General features: G+C 35.9%; 1 protein-coding gene and 1 non-coding gene across 2 annotated transcripts; both read left to right on the top strand.

The window, feature by feature from the left end:
• Window positions 1–905: 905 nt before the first annotated feature.
• Mccc1 (Methylcrotonoyl-CoA carboxylase 1) lies at window positions 906–16,795 on the top strand. Its single transcript, XM_089647582.1, has 12 exons — window positions 906–1,359; window positions 2,871–3,096; window positions 4,290–4,507; window positions 5,113–5,260; window positions 5,686–5,823; window positions 5,978–6,073; window positions 6,831–7,014; window positions 11,482–11,804; window positions 12,338–12,502; window positions 12,618–12,741; window positions 13,016–13,209; window positions 15,417–16,795. Exons 1-12 carry the CDS (start codon window positions 1,322–1,324, stop codon window positions 15,723–15,725), a joined length of 2,163 nt encoding a protein of 720 aa, XP_089503708.1. The 5' UTR covers window positions 906–1,321; the 3' UTR covers window positions 15,726–16,795.
• TRNAM-CAU (transfer RNA methionine (anticodon CAU)) lies at window positions 8,218–8,290 on the top strand. The gene has a single exon. It is a non-coding gene; the product is annotated as a tRNA-Met (tRNA).
• Window positions 16,796–23,282: the final 6,487 nt, after the last annotated feature.

Here is a 23,282-nt window from a genome sequence, read left to right as displayed (position 1 = left end):
TTAATAGATACATTTATCGTCCCTATCTTGTTCACCCTTGAAGGGTGAAAGTCAGAAACATTTGGAAAAATAACCCTCTGATTAATTTTAAATCCATCATCATCATCATAATATAGGGTTTTCCAATAAAAGGTGTTATTTTGATATTCAATCGTTAAAGATCAATGGTTTCGTTGCTTGTGTGGCACGTAGCGCCGTCTTGTTGAAAGTAAACGTTGTCCAGATCAATACAATCCAATTCCGGCCATAAAAAATCATTAATCATCTCTCGATAGCGCAATCCATTCACCGTAACTGTTGATCCAGACTCATTTTCGAAAAAGTAAGGTCCAATGACTCCACCGGACCATAAACCGCACCAAACAGTCACACGTTGAGGATAGAGAGGCTTTTCCACAATAACTGTTGGGTTTTCCGAGCCCAGATGCGACAATTTTGCTTGTTGACGAAGCCATCGAGGTGGAAATGGGCCTCATCACTCAAGATGATTTGCATTTGATTCACTCAAGTGAATTTTAATAATTTCAATGCGTTGTTGAAGCGTGTATCGTTCCATTTTTATTAATGGCGTAGTTTCTACTTGTCAAATGTAAAAAAATGACAGCTTTAAAAGTAACATCTACCGAAATAGCGGGCTATTCAAAATAACACCTCTTATTGGAAAACCCTGTACATATACACTGTTTGAAAACGTACCATGTAATTACATAAAATAGGTCCCTGCTGACAAACTACAAAGCAATTAACCAGGTTTGAATGTTCATAAACAAATAGATATACCTACTATTTAAACCATTTAAAACTCAAACCAATACGGACCTATTTGTTTTTACATAAACACTGACGTATTTTATTTTTAGCTGTTGCTCGTGATAAGAACCAGTACTTTCTTATCAACTCAGCTGATAAGTCCCTGTCCCATGCGGCAAACTCACAACCGAGCCCAAAATTCAGTCAAAAACTTAGCGAACATATCGTAAATAACATATTACCCGCGTTACATCACACAAATAACCAAACTACAGCAAAAATCTTGCAATAAAAATATAAATTGAGTTGTATTTCACTGTAATACTTGTGGTTTTAGTAGTTTTTCGATGGCTTTTTGTCAATATTAATCGGTGCTGTGTACCATCGTATATCTTTAAAGTATTCGCGTGTGACATTATGTGATAATTTTTTTTATCAATGATTTATGATCTCGAATTTGACAGTTGTCGGCTTTTGTAAATAATCCGTTGTGTTCAAATTACATAAGTTGCTTATTTTTAATTACAGTTTTGGTGCATAATTTTTAGCAGTGGTTTTTTTTTTATTAAAAATGAATTATTTGTGGATTTTGAATAAAGTCGGCAGAAAGTAAGTTACATTTTTTTATTCGCTAATTTAGTATTATTAATTTTAATATTAAAATGATTAACTTATAAAAATGATACTATTTAAATCAATTAATATGTTATGTTATGTATTTAAGCAATTTTGTGTAAGTAGGTACTACAAATATGTAATGGAACGCACTAGTTTCGCAAAAGGATAACTGAAAGAACTAAATAACTCAAGAACTAAAGAACTAAAGAACCAAAGAACTAAAGAACTAAAGAACTAAAGAACTAAAGAACTAAAGAACTAAAGAACTTAAAAACCCGAAATCCTCCCAAAAAACATGTAAACTCAGTTTGAAAAAAGCGCGGAAAGAATAAAACGTTTGCAGAATTATTTGTTTCTTTCTTTTATATATTTTTTAATTATGTGATTGTCGCACAAGAGTTCCAATTGCTCCCAAACGTTTGGACCCAATGAGGCTATGGCATCCTCAATTGGGGTAAGTTGTGAGGCTAAAGGTAGTGGGGAGGGGAGGGAGATGGGAAGGAGGAAGATAGGGGAGGACCTGGATATTTATATGTGGTCACCAAACACGGCTAAAGCCATTTCAAGCAACGATTCAATCGAATTCAACCGAATGGTGGTCTTACACTATGGCGATACTGAGAGTATCTTTCACTCTGGAACGTGCCGCTAGTATACTAAATATTATTTAAATCAAATAAAATTTACTTGCGCACGCCGAGATTTGTGAAATATGCAATTGTGAAGAACCTGACAGAAATTTGCACTTTTATATATCAACATCGGTGAAAAATCACGGTACTGAATTATCGACAAATCAGTGCAGATTTTGAAAATGACAGTTAAAATATTTTCTGATAAAATATTATATTATAGGCGGAAATTTAACGCTTGTCGGAATTCTTCACACAATCAGTTATAATTTTGAAAATGACACCTAAATTCAAAGCAAATTTGAGTTCATTGAAATCGATTTCACGCAGGAATAACTAACGCACATCACAGACAGCCGCAATTAGTATGTATGATAATATTTAAATAAAACATTATTTGGTCTGTAATTGAGGCGAAGCTTAATGCCAAATCACTATTTTGATTAATCTTTGTAACGAATTGGTGTACATTATGAATACCAAAAAATATGCTTTAGATAAATTGAAGGTTTTCCTATCGTTTCGCTTGAGAATAATACAAATAAAAAAATAAATTACTCAATAAAAAATATAAATGCAAACTACTAAAAAATATTTTTTTTCAATAGAAATGTATGAACGCATAAAGGAAACAACTTTAAAAATTACAGTATTATAGCAAAGATTATCTGTGACAGTTTCACTTGATTAACTTTTTTGCTTTCTTATAAAATAAATAAAAAAACAGTTTTTTGCTTGAAATCGAACGTTTCTAGACTCCGTTTGTCAAGCAATTTTAATTCCTATTACCTACAATATAAGGAATACCAAAAATATATACATTTTCGGCTTGAAGCCTCCTCAAATATTAAAATTTTCCTCGTTTTTTAGTTCGCTAACCGCCCGCCAGAGTGTCTGCAATGGCGTCCGCGGGAACTGTCAGACTGCAGAGGCGCGCCAGTTCAAAAGCTCGGTGGTTGTTCGTCCCATCGAGAAGGTGGTAATCGCCAACCGCGGAGAGATCGCTTGCAGGGTCATCAAGACGGCCAGGAAACTAGGCATCCAGACTGTGGCGGTCTATTCTGATGTGGACAAGAACTCCATGCACGTTGAAATGGTGGGCCTGCTTTTTTACATTAGGTCCACACTGGAGACCTTGAGGAAAAAAAATCCTCAGGGTTGCTTTGTATAGGGTCTTTTTGGGGAAAGAAAGTAAAGGACGTACTGCGAAGGAACAAGCTATCAGGGGGAAGTAAGAATATGTCCAGGAGTGACAATCATATGAATCCATGAGGTCTTCCGTCATAGGTCCTCAACCAGTCTCTCCCGTTCCGACCCGCTAAGCAGTAGGTGGGCAAACGCATGCGCCGTTAAGACTGAGACAAACCTCACCCCCATCAACCCGGGCACCCTTGCTAAGTCACCATACGTAGCGAACCACTTGGGGAGACCTATGGCAGGGTTGTTGGTTATACAATAAATGGTTCCCGCGGCGGCGGTACACATACCCGTCTCCCAAATCGAAGATTAATGCTTAGTGATAATAATGATTTTTTGAATGCATATATAATGTACCCAAAAGTAACTCTAGGGGTTCCAGAAGTGGAAGGTCATTTGAACAAATATGTGTGACAAATATTTATTTGATTTTTACGATATATTTTATATGAACTAATGTCGTCTGATAGTATTGGAGGATCAATTGACCTCATAAAGCAGCCGCCCCTTTACAAACATACACTTAGGACGGGTTGTTTAGGGGAATTTGAACAATTCATCAAATTTCAACGTTCATTTTCGGGTTCTGTGAAAGTCCTATTCAAGTTCTGTTACTATATCGTTGTAGGCTAGTTGCTTGACAAAACTGAAATAAAAACAGAACTTGAAAAAATCTTTCACAGAGCTTGAAAATGAACTTTGAAATTTGATGAATTGTTCAAATTCTCCGATACAATCAACAAAGAAATTAGAATTATTAACCGTTAAAAAAGTTTGCAACAGGTTACAGTTTTCTGGTAACGGTTGAGATCATACCAATGTACAGTGCTGCGATCCCACACAACACTAGATACAAACAAATTAGGTCCGGTAGGCACAGAATTTCACATACCTTGGTTAATAGTCTCCATTCCAGAAACGAACACAACCATTACACATTTACTAGTGATGTTTACATTCTGAACTTTGTGTTTGAGGTAGGTAGGTTGTGTGGTACGAAGAGGGGGTGCTCGCGTTCGACAGCCAAACGATGGGTCACGAACATTCAACTACAGTACATCTTCAGTTGCAGCAAAGTAATATCTGTTTCAGGCAGACGAGGCGTACCACATCGGCCCTCCGCCCTCGCAGCAGAGCTATCTTCGGGGGGACAAGGTCTTGGAGGTGTGTCGCCGCTCTGGTAGCCAGGCTGTGCACCCGGGATACGGCTTCCTGTCAGAGAACCTCGAGTTCGCGGAGAAGTGCCTAAATGAAGGAATCATCTTCATAGGACCGCCTGCCACGGCAATCCGGGATATGGGCATCAAAAGGTGACCTTTCTTCTTTTTGCTTTGAATGTTTTAAGCCTTTTTTATGATCGTTCCAACAACACACCCAGCAAAAAAGATATTATCGATTCGCATAATTGAAGTTGAAAAGGTTTTAAGTTAATCCAGAAGAAGTGAACTAAAACGTTTGCTTTTTTAATGTGAAATTTGGGACAAGCAAATAATTTGATGTCTGCCTGCCTATTCATCAATGGCGCGAAGGATGACTCCTTTTTCCGAATATAATGTTTTTAAAGAATAACAAGTTTTTATGCTTTCAGTTTTTGATGTTTTCAGACCCTAAAGAGATTTCACAAATTCCATATAATATATTTAACCATCTCTACGCATGATGTTTACAATGAGTTTTTTAAGCACTTGTAACTTCAAGATACCTATAATTTAAAGTTGTTCTCGACCAATAGTTTTCTAATTTTCAGTATTAATAATCTGTTATCAAAAAATGTACCTCAATGACCTTAAACCCTCAAATCTCACCATTTTCGATTCAGCCTAAAATTCTCCATCCAGTTTTTTTTTCTAAATTTTCCAAAGTTCACAAAGTTTTGCTCAATTCAACTGAATGATGAATTACGTTCGGTTTTCAGTACCTCCAAGTCCATAATGTCAGCAGCCGGAGTTCCCATCATCCAAGGCTACCACGGCGAAGACCAGAGCTTGGAGAGACTGCAGAAGGAGGCCGACAGGATAGGGTTCCCCCTCATGATAAAAGCCGTCAGAGGAGGCGGCGGAAAGGTAACAAATCGCTTCAATTTCATAATCTGTAATTGATTTGACATTACGAGTATAGCCAATAAAATCCAATGTTCCATCACTAAAATCAACTAAGGTATTTCAAATACGGTTTACCAACCGTATTTGAAATACCTTAAAACCATACTGGAACCACTTTAAAATAAAATTATTTTAACTCACCTATTTCTTAAAGGGAGCTCATTTGCTGTAAAATAGTGCACGGTTGAAAGACTATCGACAACGAAATAGTACAGAAAATAATAATGTCATGTAGTAAAGACTGCGGCGTACCTCAAGGAAGCGTACTGGGACCACTTTAAATTGACTTTATTAACATAAAATAAATTTTTCTGATTATCATTCTCAGTGTAAATACAGAGGAATCATTGAAAACGTATACATAACGTGTTAAATCATATTTACAGGGCATGAGGATATCGGAGACCAAAGAAGATTTTCTCTTCGCTTTGGAGTCAGCCAAACTAGAGTCTATGAAGGCTTTCGGAGATGATAATGTCCTGCTGGAAAACTATGTGACTGACCCTCGACACGTTGAAGTACAGGTATGGTTAATAACTTTTATTTAAAAAAAGGAAAATATTTCAAATATATATTTTTGAAGAATTATTATATATTTTCTAAAATTATAATGAATACTCAGTTCTTTACTCAGTTCTTGAAGAAATGAGCGTAAAACTTATATTTTTAATTCTATAGGTATTCGCAGACATGCACGGAAACGCAGTGCACCTGTTTGAGAGGGATTGTTCTGTGCAAAGAAGACACCAGAAGATCATTGAAGAGGCTCCAGCTGTAAGTAGCCATTAACAAAGATTCTTTTCTTGTATCTTCTTCAAAAGCGTCCAGACTTCAACAAAATATTTTGCCAATCCTCGGTGGCTCAACCCAACTTAAATAGGAAAATTTATCTTCATGCGTCAGCCCACTTCATCTGCCAAGTAGTGTATTTAAATCTTCCATGGTCTCTCCCACCTTTGTGGTTTTTTCTCTTTGTCTTACAAGGAAATTATTGTCTGGATCTTTCTGTGATGGCTATTTTGGTCATTGTTTCTTGACGGGATATAAAATGCACTCATTGAACACGCTATTCGCAGGTTTCAATGTACCTCTTTGTGTGGATATCGAAATTAAGTTGGTTAATGGCAGCTAAATCAAATCTTCTTCGGCTCTTAATTTCGCCGATGTTTTCTTAATTTCTGAATCGAAAAACCTAACTTTACTTAAGGGCGTAGATTGTAGAACATTTGTTTCCTGATCTGATATGGCTCATTCTTGCCGGGACTGCCCCGTGATAGTGGGGTAAACTGCCCTCGATACGCGGCTTGTATATTTTTATGTTACTAACAATCATGCATGCAGGGACATTGGAGGGTCTAGAATCGTTTTAAAATAAATTTAGCTTCTGACGTGTGCGGCTAAGGAGGTTAAACAATCAGTTTCCTCACACAGCCGTCGGGAAAGGGTGGGTCCTCTCCAATGATCTGATATGGCTTCAAGGAGCTGACATAATATCTAGGATTGATTCTATTTAAATCAACCATTGTTTTAGCCAGGGATATCCAATGAAACCCGTCAGGCCCTCGGCAGTGCTGCTGTCAGGGCAGCCCAAGCCGTGGGATACGTGGGCGCGGGCACCGTGGAGTTCATCCTGGACAGGAAGACGCACGCCTTTCACTTCATGGAGATGAACACGCGGCTCCAGGTTGAGCACCCCATCACAGAGATGATCACAGGTCAGCAGGCACTTTGAGGGAGTTACCCAATTATCACATCATTTCAAATTTGAATGAAAACAAAATACCCCAGCGCCCTTTCTTACTTACATTCGCCTGAAATCTTAAACCTCCATCCATTTGGATTTCGTAAATACAGTTTTGTATTGGAAATTTAAGCCACGATTAGGCAAATATTTGGATCACGAAACACGCCCACAAGTCACTTCTTGTTATTATTTATTCTATAGGGTGGAATTAACAGGAACGGCTATCTCTAAATGGTATAAAACAAAAGCGCTATTCACGTCTGTCTGTTTGTGAGCTTAGTTCTTCTAAACTACTCAACGGATTTTGATAGGGTTTTCACCATCATATAGAAATTTTCTTCTGGAAGGTTTAAATATATTATATTTATAGAAAATAGAGAAAAGTCGAGTAACGACGGGTACACGTCAGCTAAAAAATCTTAATAATATGAAAAAATCAGCCTGCGCATGTTTGTGCTCGCAACACTCGAAAAGTAGTCCACCGATATCGCTGAAAATTTCAAAGTTAGTTCTTATTAGTGCCAGGAGTGTTTGACAGGTAGAAAAAGTCGGGGATGCCCAAGGAATACCATGCAATATCTCTGCACCAGAATGACATACATTTTTGACAGTAACATTGTGGCATCTGTGTGACAGATACATTACCAATAGTGAAGGGTTAGCTACTAGTATACCATAAACAATAATCAAATACATTGACATCAGAATGAAAAGAAACAAGTACATGTAATTATGTTAAATCAATATTGATTGAAAAGTGATGATAATATAGCCTTCTTGTACCTAACTTCCGTGCAGTTAAATAGATCCGCCACATCTGCGTATCTATTACTGACTTCATGTTATCACGGTACGAGCAAGTGTTTGAATAATAATAAATTTAATGAATACAGATTGTCGAGACGAGATAATTTGTCAATTTTTGAAAATTAGAGTAAATAATAACGAAGAGAAATTTGCGATAGAAAATTAAAATTGACGAGATTGCTTGGAAATTAACGATCCGTAAGACTGAATAATTCCAGACAAGATTCAAATTTAATTAATAATACAGAGACATGAAGGAGAAATAATGAAAATGGACGTAAAATTTTTTAAAATAGTGACGAAGAATATATTGGAACCAACATGAAGCCATCTTATCAATTTTTATTTTAGCTCTAGTGATGATATCGCCTCGGTGGCGCAGTTGGCAGCGCGTAAGTCTCATAATCTTAAGGTCGTGAGTTCAATCCTCACCCGGGGCATTTATTTTTTTATTATTTTTATTTATTGCTAGAGCAATCCCGATGAGTTACAAAACTCATTGTAGGACGAGAGGAACTTACAATACATAGATGGGAGTAAATAGGTACTATTATAAATTGGTATTGGATTAATATCAAAATTATAAGTTTCACATACGAAACAGTACACAAATAGAAAAAGGGAGGTTGAGTAGAACCAACAAGAAGAAACAAAAAAGAAACAGACAGGGATATACACATAAGCACAGAGCAGGTAGGAATTTAGAAGAAGGTACTTACCCACTAATACATTGGTAAAAATAGATGCTCGATTACAAATACAGGGGATAGAAAACGAGAGAAAAATATACCAAAAAGTACAACATGACAAGAATTACGTATTTTCGTTTTTATATGTTTTTAAAAAATATTCTTTTAAAGTAATTTTGAATTTTTGGATCTGTTTTTATACATATCTGGAAGAGAGTTATAGAGTGTGTAGGCAATATAGTTAAGAGATTTTATTCCATATTTCGTAGTGTGTGTTAGAGGAATGCGGATTTTATTGTTATTCCGAGTTTTGTGGTTGTGAATGTCTTGATTGTAAATTAGCTTGGTGTTAGTGTGGGTTGATTGTTGGGTAATTTGTAGAATGGTGGTCGTGATTTCATGTTTGGAAAGAACTGATTCTTTTTTTTACACTTTTTTTTACTTGTTTATTATCTTATAGCTTAAGTAGGCACCATAACATGGGGTGACTACGATAAATTTTTAACTTCGACCATAAATAACTTTTTTTATATAAAAATTTGTGCCGGAAAATCTTATGTCATATTTATTGCATATGTTCAAACTATCAAAGTGTATTTAAAATATATATTTCTGTTCGAGGAGTCAACAAAATAACAACATGGTGATCAAAGTCACTTTTTGGAGTGGGCTACTTAATAAATGTTTCCTATCATAACGAATATAATTCTGTTTGTCATTATTTTCGCTCTCCTGGAGAGATTTGTTCCGTACGCTTTTGACTTTGTCCCTTTTGACTTTGAACAGTTGAAATCTGAATTTGGACCGCACAAGTCTACCGCGAATTTTGTACTAGTAACCCATATTAGCATCACAGCGCCGAGATATTTCCGTGATAATGATTACTTGTTGGAGGTTTTCAGTCTCAGGAATGTTACGGATCAGGTTGGGTTGTAAGAATTCCTACCCGAAAACAATTTGGTTAATGAACCTTTAAACTGTACTCTTTTAGAAATTCGTAATATCATCAGTATAAACGACATTAAAAGTATACTACGCATTGTGCTAATCACAAATAGAGTACGGGATACTGGATGGGGATCTGCCTTGAGTACTCACACAGAGCGGATCAATATAGCCCAGCAAGAAGTAGGCATTTAAGACAATTGTGAAAGTTCCGGTTAGAACTCCGATTAATGAAATATTTAAATATTTTAAGGTTTTCAGTGTACACAAATTTTATTAAATACATGTTTTATTTAAACTAAAAAACATATCTGAATATTCCACTGCACAATATACACACATAACCAGTTCAATAAGCCATAATATAGTGTTATTCCCAATTTTACTACGTATTTGGACAGAGAAATATTAAATTTCGTAGTGTGAAATTAATATAATGCCCTACAAAAACAGACAAAAAATACAGAAACTAGCAAATTTAACTAAAGTCTGCTCAGACTTTTGGATAATCAATACATGTTCGAGGAACGAACAAGGGTTGGGATAGACGTATTTTAAAGGGCTATTCCACACGGATAAAGCATGGATAACGCCTATGGCTTATGACAGGCGAATGCGATAACACAATTTGTAAGGTTAATTCACAGTCAGCTTACCGGGTGGCGAACGAAATCTGCATCTCGAAAATCATCTGTCAGCACTGGAACGGTGATCGTTGTACGGTAGCACTCGTTATGTTGAATTGGATTGCGATAGTTGCGATAAAATACGTTTAAGGGATTATTCCGCTAAATAACCGGCGATAATACACACATTGGTTTTTACAAAACGAACGTTTCGATACGATTGTACGGCTCACGGCACTCCGTGATTATAGTTGACGTGTGTGATTTCAAACTGTACAGTTCAAAATCTGACCATACTATTGGTCAGCACACGGCCTGTCAAAAGCAAATCGGCGTGACGGAACAATAAAATAACGTGAAAAACTACTACAGGCCGCCTCAGAGCAGGAAACCCTAGTGAGGAGGATATTTTTGTTGGTTTATTGTACATATATACATTTTAGTAGGGTTTACACGAAACGACGACGGCCGAGGACAGAGGGCGGTGGAGGCTCATGTTAAAGGAGGCCAAGGCTCGAAATGGGCTGTAGCGCCATTGAAGAAGAAGAAGTAGGGTTTACACATATTTTTTACTAAGACTGTCACACTAGGAGTTATTACTCCTGTGAGAAAGACAGACTGGATATTTTATTTTAACAATATGTACCCTGTGAGAAAGACAGACTGGATATTTTATTTTAACAATATGTACCTACATTTAAAGTTAATTTCGAAAAGTAAATTTTTTGTGTTGGAAGCAAAAATATTTAATTTTTTTTATTTTTATTTTTAAGTTTCTTTATTCAATAAAATTATTGGTTACATGCATTGAGGAATTTTTCGACTTTTATTATGTAATTCAATTTGGCATTTGTATTTGGTGACAATACCTAACAGGTAAGTATGGTACTGTATATTATCTCCGTATATAGTTAGTAATAACATAGATCATTGTAGAAACGTATTATATATTTGTACAGCGCCCTTGAGGTGATTTTGCTGTACAAATCATCCAAATATTATTATTATTATTAGAGACCTTTCTTAATTCAGATTTGTGTGAGTTGACTAACTATTGCACGATATTTGTTGATGGTCCAATGCTTAGCTAAGATTTTAAATTTGTTTTGTTTTGTTTTTGTATGAATTTTGTCGCAATTAACTTGCAATTTCTATGTCCATAGGTTGTATTTGTTTTTAAATTGTGCATAATATGATTCAAAAATATGTTTTATGGAATATATAACTCACTATAGTTACCACTTCAGTCATAATCATGTATAAACATAGCTTAAATAGAAATTAATAAAAATAATAAAATATCTTTGGGTGAGCTTAAAAAGTAACTGAAATAGCGGTCTTACAAATTTTAAACGTATTTTTTTCTTTCAGGAACCGACTTAGTAGAATGGCAGCTGAAGATCGCATCAGGCCTTCCTCTGCCAGTGACACAGTCCCAGATAACCATGTCCGGGCATGCATTCGAATCGCGTATCTATGCGGAGGATCCCCGCGGGGGCTTCCTGCCCGGCGCGGGCCCCCTGCAACACCTGTCGGCCCCCCTGGGGGCTGCGGATGTCAGAGTGGAGACTGGGGTGCGGCAGGGGGATGCGGTCTCCGTGCACTATGACCCCATGATCGCGAAGCTGGTCACGTGGGCCCCCTCGAGGGAGACTGCGCTGGATAAGATGAAGGATAAACTGTCAGAGTATCAGGTTATTAGTAACTTGTTTTCATCTTTATTTGTTTGTTTATTATCTTTATCTTTATCTTTATCTTTATCTTTATCTTTATATTTATCTTTATCTTTATCTTTATCTTTATCTTTATCTTTATCTTTATCTTTATCTTTATCTTTATCTTTATCTTTATCTTTATCTTTATCTTTATCTTTATCTTTATCTTTATCTTTATCTTTATCTTTATCTTTATCTTTATCTTTATCTTTATCTTTATCTTTATCTTTATCTTTATCTTTATCTTTATCTTTATCTTTATCTTTATCTTTATCTTTATCTTTATCTTTATCTTTATCTTTATCTTTATCTTTATCTTTATCTTTATCTTTATCTTTATCTTTATCTTTATCTTTATCTTTATCTTTATCTTTATCTTTATCTTTATCTTTATCTTTATCTTTATCTTTATCTTTATCTTTATCTTTATCTTTATCTTTATCTTTATCTTTATCTTTATCTTTATCTTTATCTTTATCTTTATCTTTATCTGATTTTTCTTCTATTTGCAGATCACAGGCCTGGAGACCAATGTGAACTTCCTTCTAGACCTGTGCAAGCATCCCTCCTTCCGCGCCGGAGACGTGCACACCTCCTTCATCAGGGACCACGGAGACAGCCTGTTCCCGCAGGAGGTCCTCAGCGACGATAGGCTGATCCAAGCTACTTTGGCCACGGTGAGTTGCGAGGCAACATAGTCGTTGCCTTTCATGATATTACTGACTTATTTGCACTGTGTTTATGCCAGAAGACCAGAAAGTCAGGAGATTAAAGAACAATTTCTTATTCCAGATTTTGAAAGACCAATTGGAGACCACAGAGAAAATGAGGGACTATGGAATACATGTTCCACCCGTGGGCTGGAGGCCAAACCACCAACTAGAGAGGGAGTTCAAATTTCAATACAACGGCAAAGGTGGGATTTTCTTCTTCATTTCAATTCAATTCAGTTTATTATTTAAAAAAAATACTAAATTGTTCATTTTAATATACCTTACCCGTAGATGGCTCATTCCAATCATTCCCAAAACAAGTTCATCTGGTGCTCTTTCTTATCAAAGGTTGGCTATCATCAGGGCAACCTTCGCTACACTGGTTTACAGTCAAGAATCACCATATTATACCAGAAACGATTTTTTAATGTTCATATAAAAGATGCATAGTGTAATGTTTCGTATTTCTTCCGCTAGATGTCTCCGCCAAGGTAATCTATGAAAAGATTCCGGGAACATTCACAGTGAAAACCTCAACGGGAAAGACATGCGCCGTTTCAGGAACCCTCAGCAAGGACGCAAACCGCTGGGTGCTGAACTCCACTATTGACGACGCTAAATCCAGATGTAATGTTGTACTGGACGCTGAAACCGTATATCTCTTCGATAAGGTAAAACACATTGACTAAAAATGTCGGATGTACATCGGACGTGTACCCGGCGTTTGAAAGAATGGTTAGGAGTGAAATTATGAGGTTGAGAATTCTAGTGTACCTGAAAACTGGGTTCATTTTTAAGGTGGAAATAATATGATTATGAAGGATTGTGTTTGATCTTGCCATGCCGTATTGTGCCATGTATGAATTTCCTTCCTTACACGTTTTCATTATTCTTACTGCCGGTTTATGTAAAAAAAAAATGTCAGCGGATTCCAAAATTTCTCACATTTTTTACTCCAAATGTCGGGTATCACTGGTTTAAATAAGTCAAGAACGTCTCTTCACACCCTGTATAGATTAACCTAAGTTTTGGTTGTGTTTTCCGCAATATAAATTATAAATGTATTACAATGATTGAATAACAATCTCGCGACGTTATGGCAGTATGATGGACACGTCATAATATGCCCCATAGATTTATTGATTATATGTGCTGACTGCAGACGTGTCAAGGTTGCTAGTAAAATTGGCACGTTTTTTTTATGTGTCCGTAAATTATAAATGTTGAAAAAATTAACTTTTTACAATATTCTTGTCAAGGTTGCTAGTAAAATTGGCACGTTTTTTTTATGTGTTCGTAAATTATAAATGTTGAAAAAATTAACTTTTTACAATATTCTTTCATGAAAACATTGCTTTAAAATTATTTTATGTTGTAGTATGAAATTCACCACAAACAAACTTATACAAAGTTGCTTTATAGATTTAGAATAATGTTAAAACACGAAAGTTTAATTAAGTGAAATTGAAAACAATTTATTTTTTATACGTACATTTTTTATCACATACACAACTTTCGTCTCCCGTCTCCCGTCGCACAGTGGGCTGAAAATCGCCTTTCATAGACATAGAGACTTGAATTTTCAAGGGTATTTTTTTTGGCTAGAAATGGATTCTGCTGATCATTACTATGCTATAAAATGTCGCACGAAGCAATTGCGTGTACAAATGAAGGAGTTATAATTTTTTTAAGAAAAATTTGTATGGCGCTAACATTAAAAATGAGGCTATCTCTGGAATCATAAGGTTGGCCGTTCTATCCTTACACACAAATAATACTACTATTTATTTGTATTTTTTTGACATACTTCATATTGTGGCGCAAGGTGCGATTTTTTTTTTTTAAATCCTAAAGTGGAAAAAAAATCTTTTTTTTGTTGATGATTCATTTTAATGCTTAAATGCTTTACATATGAGTATGCTTTGTCTAGTTTACAATATTTTATTTACACTGCAAGCCAAAACACTGTGCACAGTGGGCTGAAAATCGCCTTTCATAGACATAGAGACTTGAATTTTCAAGTGTATTTTTTTTGGCTAGAAATGGATTCTGCTGATCATTAATATGCTATAAAATTTTGTATGAAGCAATTGCGTGTAAAAATGAAGGAGTCATCATTTTTTTAAGAAAAATTTGTATGGAACTGACATTAAAAATGAGGCTATCTCTGGAATCATAAGGTTGACCATTATATCCTTACACACAAATATACTACTATTTATTTGTATTTTTTTGACATGCTTCGTATTGTGGCGAAACAAGTGATTTTTTTTTTTAAATCCTCAAAGTTGAAAAAAAAAACTTTTCTATGTTGAAGATTCATTTTAATGCTTAAATGCTTTACATATGAGTATGATTTGTCTAGTTTACAATATTTTATTTACACTGCAAGCCTAAAAGCATTTAAGCATTAAAATGAATCATCAACAAAAAATAGATTTTTTTTCCACTTTAGGATTTAAAAAAAAAAATCGCACCTTGTGCCACAATATGAAGTATGTCAAAAAAATACAAATAAATAGTAGTATTATCTGTGTGTAAGGATAGAACGGCCAACCTTATGATTCCAGAGATAGCCTCATTTTTAATGTCAGCGCCATACAATATTTTCTTAAAAAAATTATAACTCCTTCATTTGTACACGCAATTGCTTCGTACGACATTTTATAGCATAGTAATGATCAGCAGAATCCATTTCTAGCCAAAAAAAATACCCTTGAAAATTCAAGTCTCTATGTCTATGAAAGGCGATTGTCAGCCCACTGTGCGTCTCCCGTCTCCCGTCTCCCGTCTCCCGTCTCCCGACTCTCCCGTCGGGTATATATGTGCCTAATTAGATAAAAAGTAACTATTTTTAATTCTTTTTATTTATTTCCAGAATGGCAAAACAGTCCTACAGAAGCCCCCTCCGGGTTACCACTCCAAGCTCGGCATGTCCGGCCCCGCCCTGGACCCGGATTCCGGCCGCTCTCCCATGCCCGGAGTGCTGGACAGGGTCCTGGTGGAGCCCGGGCAGCAGGTTCCAGCAGGGGCGCCGCTGTTTGTCGTCGTGGCGATGAAGATGGAATACGTCGTGAAGGCAAGCAGGGATGCCACGGTTAAAGAGGTCAAGGAGCTGAAGCCGGGAGACAGTGTGGCAAAGAATGAAGTTATTGTTAAGTTTGTGGAAGAAGAAAAGAAAGAATAATTGTGTTTTGTAGCCTTTTGTGGTATGCCATTAGGAACTATACATTTAAAAAAAAATTCTTTTGAACTTCCTCATTTGAACTGATCGTGTTTCATATTAGACCCTTTGCACTTTTTTTGAACTACGCCTAGGATTAAAAAAAGTAATTTATTTTTCATGTTCAAATTGCACTATGCCGTTTTAAATAAACATATTTAAGTTTACCCGTTGCAGTACGCCATTTGAACGTGTTTCGTTTAATTAATTACACTGCATCATTTTAATGTGTTTCATTTTACCCATTTCACTACGCTATTTGAACTGAATGTGATTCATTTTACCCATTGCACTACGCCATTTGAACTGATTGTGTTTCATTTTACCCATTGCACTACGCCATTTGAACTGATTGTGTTTGATTTTACCCAATGCACTACGCCATTTAAACTGAATGTGATTCATTTTACCCATTGCACTACGCCATTTAAACTGAATGTGTTTCATTTTACCCATTGCACTACGCCATTTGAACTGAATGTGTTTCATTTTACCCATTGCACTACGTCATTTGCACTGAATGTGTTTCATTTTACCCATTGCACTACGCCATTTGAACTGAATGTGTTTCATTTTACCCATTGTACTACGCCATTTGAACTGAATGTGTTTCATTTTACCCATTGCACTACGCCATTTGAACTGAATGTGTTTCATTTTACCCATCGCACTACGCCATTTGAACGGAATGTGTTTCATTTTACCCATTGTACTACGCCATTTGAACTGAATGTGTTTCATTTTACCCATTGCACTACGCCATTTGAACGGAATGTGTTTCATTTTACCCATTGTACTACGCCATTTGAACTAAATGTGTTTCATTTTACTCATTGCACTACGCCATTTGAAGAGAATGCATTTCATTTTAAAAACATTATGATAAAATTAAAATTAATTTAATTTAAAACAAACATATTTTTAAAGGTTTGTTTTGTAAAAAAAAACATCAAATTTCCAATGCCCAATTTTAGAGGCAGATCACCCGAATATAACTAGAACTATTTGTCTTGTGTATTATTATCTATCGAATAAACGCCTTATTTATAAACAAACACTTTTTAAATCTTTTCTTTAAAATATTGAACCAAGCTTTTGGAAAACCTCCGAGAGAAAGTGGAAGCTCTTTTTTTATAGGGATCAAGGTTTCAAAACCCCGCATGGCCAAAAATTCACGATTTTTTCTTCTCTCCACATTCTGAGTCTGTTCTACAGGTATTTTAATGGAGCCTGCTTTAAACAGCTAGCAGCATTGATCCCGGTGCACCGGTGCACGTGCGTGAAACTCGACGAACACGAGCCGTTCACAGTTGATTTTGGCTTCATGAAAACGGGTAGTTTGTTCGATTCATTTTTGTGTAAGTTGGCTCGTATGTGGAACGAGCTACCGCGATCTATTTTTCATATAATTCCGGGCAAAATTCGCATGAATCCCTTCCTACAACCCCTACCTTAAGCCTCCTCACAACGCTGCCCAGTCGGGTGGCCAAATAGCTCCCCTCTCTTTCCACTGTACAGGGGCGATCTTGGAAGGTATCAAATAAAATAATAAAAATGTACTTCTTAACCATCCTCTTCTCCATCTCCTTCACCACGATCCTTCATCCTCACAACACACCCAACCTGTTAACATATAGACAAACAATACTCGCACTAAAGCTCCTTATGAATAAAACTAATAAAAGATTTAAATCACTATTGCCAAAAAAACCCTTTTTATAATGGAATCCAATTATCATTTTGGGTAGAATGTAGCATAATTTTCTACGAGTCGGTAAAAGAGATTACCTTAGCAATTACCGATATCGCGGACCTTTAAGCTGTAGGTAACCGTCAGTCATATCCACCGAAGATATTATCCAATAGAATTGTGTCGTGGGCGTGTCCGCATGTCCGAAGTTAACACAAAGTCACCTTAGGTACATAAATTTAGTGGATTTTACACCATCATTAACTTTTATACTATGTTAGCTGATGTTTTAAATATGCCTCAATTGAAATACAAAGCTGTACTAATTAAATATTTTAGCAGTGTAGATTTTAAGTCTTATGCTATGTTAGCTGATGTTTTAAATATGTTTCTATTGGAGTATAAAGCTGTACTAATTGATCATTTTAATAGTGCAGATTTTAACTCTTATTCTATGTTAGCTGATGTTTTAAATATGCCTTTATTGGAATATAAAGCTGTACTAATTGATCATTTTAACAGTGCAGATTTTAACTTTTATTCTATGTTAGCTGATGTTTTAAATATGCCTTTATTGGAGTATAAAGCTGTACTAATTGATCATTTTAATAGTGCAGATTTTAACTCTTATTCTATGTTAGCTGATGTTTTAGATATGCCTTTATTGGAGTATAAAGCTGTACTAATTGATCATTTTAATAGTGCAGATTTTAACTCTTGTGCTTTGTTAGCTGACGTTTTTAATATGCCTCTATTGAAGTATAAAGCTATACTAACTAAACATTTTAGCAGTGCATATTTCAACTATTATGCTATGTTAGCTGATGTTTTTAATATGCCTGTACTGAAGTATAAGGCTGTACTAATTATAATTTTTAGCAGTGCATATTTTAACGAGGTCACTGCATAACAGGTTTATGTTTTTTTCTATATTTCTTTCACTATCTTTGTACTAATGTATATTCTTTTTTCTATGTCTTGTTTACTTAAAACGTAAATATATACAATAGATTATACAATATAAAAATTCTGCCTATAATCTTAGATTTGTGGCGATTAGAGATTAATCTAGATTGTCTTGTCAAAAGTAAACAACACGACCTACCTATCTACTTGCGAGTGAACTACCTACTCGCGACGTCTAAAGCTACCTACGACAATATGTTGCGAGTTGGTCTGGCACATTACGCCATCTCACTAGAAGGTTCTAGCCTGTTGCCTAGGAATAATAGCAGCGTCAACGAAAGTTCTAGTAGAACCCAGACTGAGCGAGTTGTCTCCGTTTTACTTGCGATCTCGCTTACCTACTAATGCCATCGGCCGGTCTGTATAAATAGGCCCGACGCAGCGAGCGGTCAGTCAGTCATTAGTCTGTCAACAATTTGCAAGTCTCGCAAGTGACAACCCGCATAGGACAACATTCCCGGCTCTGCTCGGATTCAATCATCGACTCCATCGGGATATCATCATGGCGCCTTGGCCTGGGCCACCGTCCCTGGCCAGCGCTACACCGGACCATAGCGCCCTGGTTCCAGCCCATCTGACCAGCGCTTCAATCGTGCACTTAGACCACGCAGCATTCCTCCCTGGTCTACGCACCTCCCGTAAAACCGCCTACAAGGTCCACCGAACCTTTGGCTTTCCTGTCAGCACTGGAGTATCTGAAGACCCACGTTCTTCGCCAGTTCCTGACCGTCAACGAGTCCGGTCACCAGCAGCGGCGTCGACTCACTGACCCGCGCTTGACCAGCACATCACCGCCTGCGTCCGGAGTGTACAACATCGGTCCTACGTCATCTCTCATCACGGCTACCTGACTCAATAAAACACTGCGACCTTTACGACCCCTTTCATTTCGTGCCTCCGATCCCCAAAGATTAATTAATCGAGAGTACAGAGTCAACGCGCGTGGTTTCACTGAACTAGGTCCAGTGGACATACTTGAGATCGACTGTGTTTAGTGTCGCACATAAGCCCGTCGGTCAGACGAGCTGTCACCAGCTGCCACAAAAACATACTTCTGGGCTCTTTCTTTTTAGTCCTGCTGTACTTTTGCGAGGTGCACAAATTATTCTTGAGCAAAAACCTTTTTCTTTCTAAATAGCTGTTTCACACGTACACACATAGTCATTGAATGGCTATCCCTTTCTAATGCATTCCGTTCCATGCAGAGCAGGCTGTTATATGTAGCTATTTCATCTATTCGTTATTGGCTGTTCTTTTCTTGTGCGTTTCGTTATGCGCTTTGCATCTAGAAACTGGAAATGCTTTATTTTTTGTTCGATCAGTATCAATAAAACGCGAATTTGTATTTATGTTAGTGCCTATAACAGATAATTCAGGCTGAAAAATCATTCCAAAGCTGAACCATTTTCATCATGAAAACGATCCGTTCTCATGAGACAAATAATGTAATGACATTGGAGTATGTTGTAAGTAGGGTTGCCAGCTCCCGTTTTATGAATTAGAGGATTTGATACGATTAAATAAAGGACATATATGATGAAAATAAAGGACATCAATATTTTTTTAATAAAATTCTGTTATGGTATCAGTAGTTACATTTATTAATAATAAAAACAATGTTAATCGAAGCCAAGTAAGTAGTACGACATTAATTGGTCATTTTGCATTTAAAGTAATAAAGAAAAGTTAATTTAATTTGGTATTACTTTTGGCTGCTCTAAGAGCTTCTTCGTTTTATATAATGAAATTATAAAATTGTTTGCATTTCATGTTGAAGTTCGACTTTATTTGTAGTTCTGCTTTTAGAGTATCAATATTTAACTTATTTCGGTTTTTGGTCCACATATTCGTACACAAGGAAAAAATACTTTCTGCTTGGGCATTAGAAACGGGGATGGAAAATACTTATTGTATTATTTTTAGCAGATTCTTGTTTTCATCCGTAGATTTGAGAATCTGAATCCAAATTTCAAGAACATTTTCTTATCGTCTATAATTTTCGTCAATACAATGCATCAAGGTTAATATTAGGTAACTGTAATTTTGATACCATGATGCACAAATCCTGGAACTTAATTTCTTTTGTCGCCCGCCGCTCGCAGCACATCGCGCGAAATTACGCTGATTCATTTATTTTTTCCAAATTAAACGACAAAGTATTGTCCTCTATGGAAGATTTTAAATTAGAGGACAAGATCAGTTTTTGGGTCTGAAATAGAGGACGTCATTTAAAATAAAGGACGTCTGGCAACCCTAGTTGTAAGGCTAAAAGGTAGTAGAATAGGAAAGAGATCGGAAAGATGAAGGTAGGGAAGTTATTCAAATCTGGTCACTAAACACGGTTGAAGTAATTTTAAACCACGTTTCTATCCTGAATAGTTTTTCAACAGGACTTCCATCCTCATCTCCTTCCCTTCTGCGCTGCTTCACAACATACCTCGATAACCGGGGATGTCATTGTACCTGTAGCTACGATTAACAGGGAGGAATTGGGACTGTTGTGCAGTATGCACATAAAATAAACAGTGTAAGGAGAGATGCACTGTCATTAATTATGACTAACCCATAGACATTCAAAATAATAGACTGTCCTAACATGAAATCTGAGTGTCATTTGCACGAGCTGAAAGCAAAACACGTGACCATATATTTGGCACCAGAAGGGTTCAAGAATGCTTTGAATAAACTATGATATCAGTCGTATATTGACCACCGAAGAGCGCACATTGAAATAAACAGACCATGTGCAGAAAAGTAGTGAAAGTTCCCTCAAGTAAGGCAAACGTGAACCGCGTTCCTTTGGTCGTCTAGAAGTGTTTCAGATGCTTTAATTAAATACTGAGAGTAGAATACATCTTGACCTTTGAAATAATCGAGTATTTTTCAGATAAATCTTTTTATAAGCCCAGAAAAAATAATGTAAAGGCCCATGAAAACTGCTTTAAAGTTCAAAATCTCCTACTTACAATCCCATTTTCGGTTATGATTTTATTGTATAATGTGGCAAATTAAGTTATTTATAAAATGATCGGAAAAAAATAAAATATTTATGCCAGAACATCCACAAAATAAAATAAAAGGCACTTTTTGGCCATGTTTTTTTCTTACATAAATCAAAACAGGCGGATGGTGTTAAGCGGGAATTTAAACCGTATCGCCATCTACATAAGGGGTGTTATAGATAACGGCTCGATTTAAAATATTACACGACGTAGTGCATCGCCTTAAACGAATTGCCTGGAGTAGCGACGCTTAAATTGAGTGAGATGGGTAAATTATAACACTTTTGTAAAAGTGTCTATGTAAAAAGTGTAACAAAATATAAGAAAATTGGAAATACGCCAGAACTTTTATTTTAAGATTATTAAAGTTAAGTTTTTTATATAGCCAGCAATTTACGTTCCAGTGTAAAAAGTACTAGTAATTCGTAAGCAGATTTTATTTTCGAGGACCGAATGGTGATATTACAATACGAGTTGCCTGTAAACTATCAGATTCATTTATTGACAAATCACCGAAAGTGGAATGGTTTGTTCTCCTGAATATCCATGGACTAACCCAAGTCGTGAGGTTGCGTTTGAGTACGTTTTGACCCGACCGCGTTTCGTTAACGTGACAAACGTAATTTAATATATTGATTCCCTCGGAGCATATATACCTAATGTTATTAATTTTTCAAATTCCACACTTTAACTTGTGACCAATCAATATATATATATATATATATATATAAGAACAGTGTCTGTGAGTGCGTGGCTTCGTTTTGTATACAAAACTACAGTTTTATTCCGAGATTGATGAAATTTTGCACAATTTTGACCATAAAAATAGTCCTTTTGTTCACATTTTATTAACGATAATATTTTCTGCGAGGCACTTCGTAATCTTTGGAGATGCTGTTTGGAAGATCTATTGAAGAAAAAAAGAGTAAACCTGGGTCTTGAAGAAGGCCATGTTGTAGGAGAGTAAATATGTATAATCAACTCGTTTTATGTGACAAAAAATGTCAAATGTTCCCAATTTCCATTGTTTAAGACGCCATTGCATGTTTCACGTGAATACATTTAAAAATAGTGTCGCATATTTTACCCTCTGACCCAAATGTGTCGACTATATAATATGATAGAGTGTGCTGAAGTAGACATTTTCTTTGATTTATACGAATGCAAATAAAATGTTCTGTTGTTGCAAAAAATATGATTCGCTAATTATATTATGTATTACTTGTGTCTCTATTTTTGTCTGTTGTCTCTATTTGTGTCTGTTGTCTATATTTGTGTCTGTTGTCTCAATTTGTGTCTGTTGTTTCTATTTGTGTCTGTTGTTCATATTTGTATATATTATCTCTTTTTGTGTCCGTTGTTTCTATTTGTATCTGTTATCTCTATTTGTGTCTGTTGTTTCTATTTGTGTATGTTGACTCTATTTATGTCTGTTGTCTCTATTTGTATTATTTGTCATTTCTGTGAGTTTTTACATAATTTTATAATTTAGTATTTGTTTTATTTTTGAATATTTATTTACATGTATGCAAATTAGTGTATTTCATGTCTGTGTAGATTTTTGTAACAGGATGACAGGATGGATATCAGCTTTTTTTCAAATCGGTATTTTTTTTTAAATCCCTGAGATCAGGAAAATAATTACCCATGCCTATGTTATCTTTGAGAATGCCGTGTAGATGTTCATTTTAGGGAAAGAAAGTAGAGTAAGTTCTGTAAAAGAAAAATGTATGAGAGACGGGTAGAAGTAGTAACGAAGTAGTTCACTGTGTCCAAGAGCTACGGACCCAATTAATGGTTCCTGAATTATTCCAATGATTTTCTGTTCACATTAAAAAATATTAAAATCACTTCGGCTCAATT

The sequence above is a fragment of the Hesperophylax consimilis genome, chromosome 26 (genome assembly GCF_061612785.1).
Source record: "Hesperophylax consimilis isolate HC1 chromosome 26, BYU_Hcon_1.0, whole genome shotgun sequence".
NCBI lineage: Eukaryota > Metazoa > Arthropoda > Insecta > Trichoptera > Limnephilidae > Hesperophylax > Hesperophylax consimilis.
The sequence above is the reverse complement of the archived record's forward strand: the minus strand, read 5'-3'. Positions and strand labels throughout refer to the sequence as shown.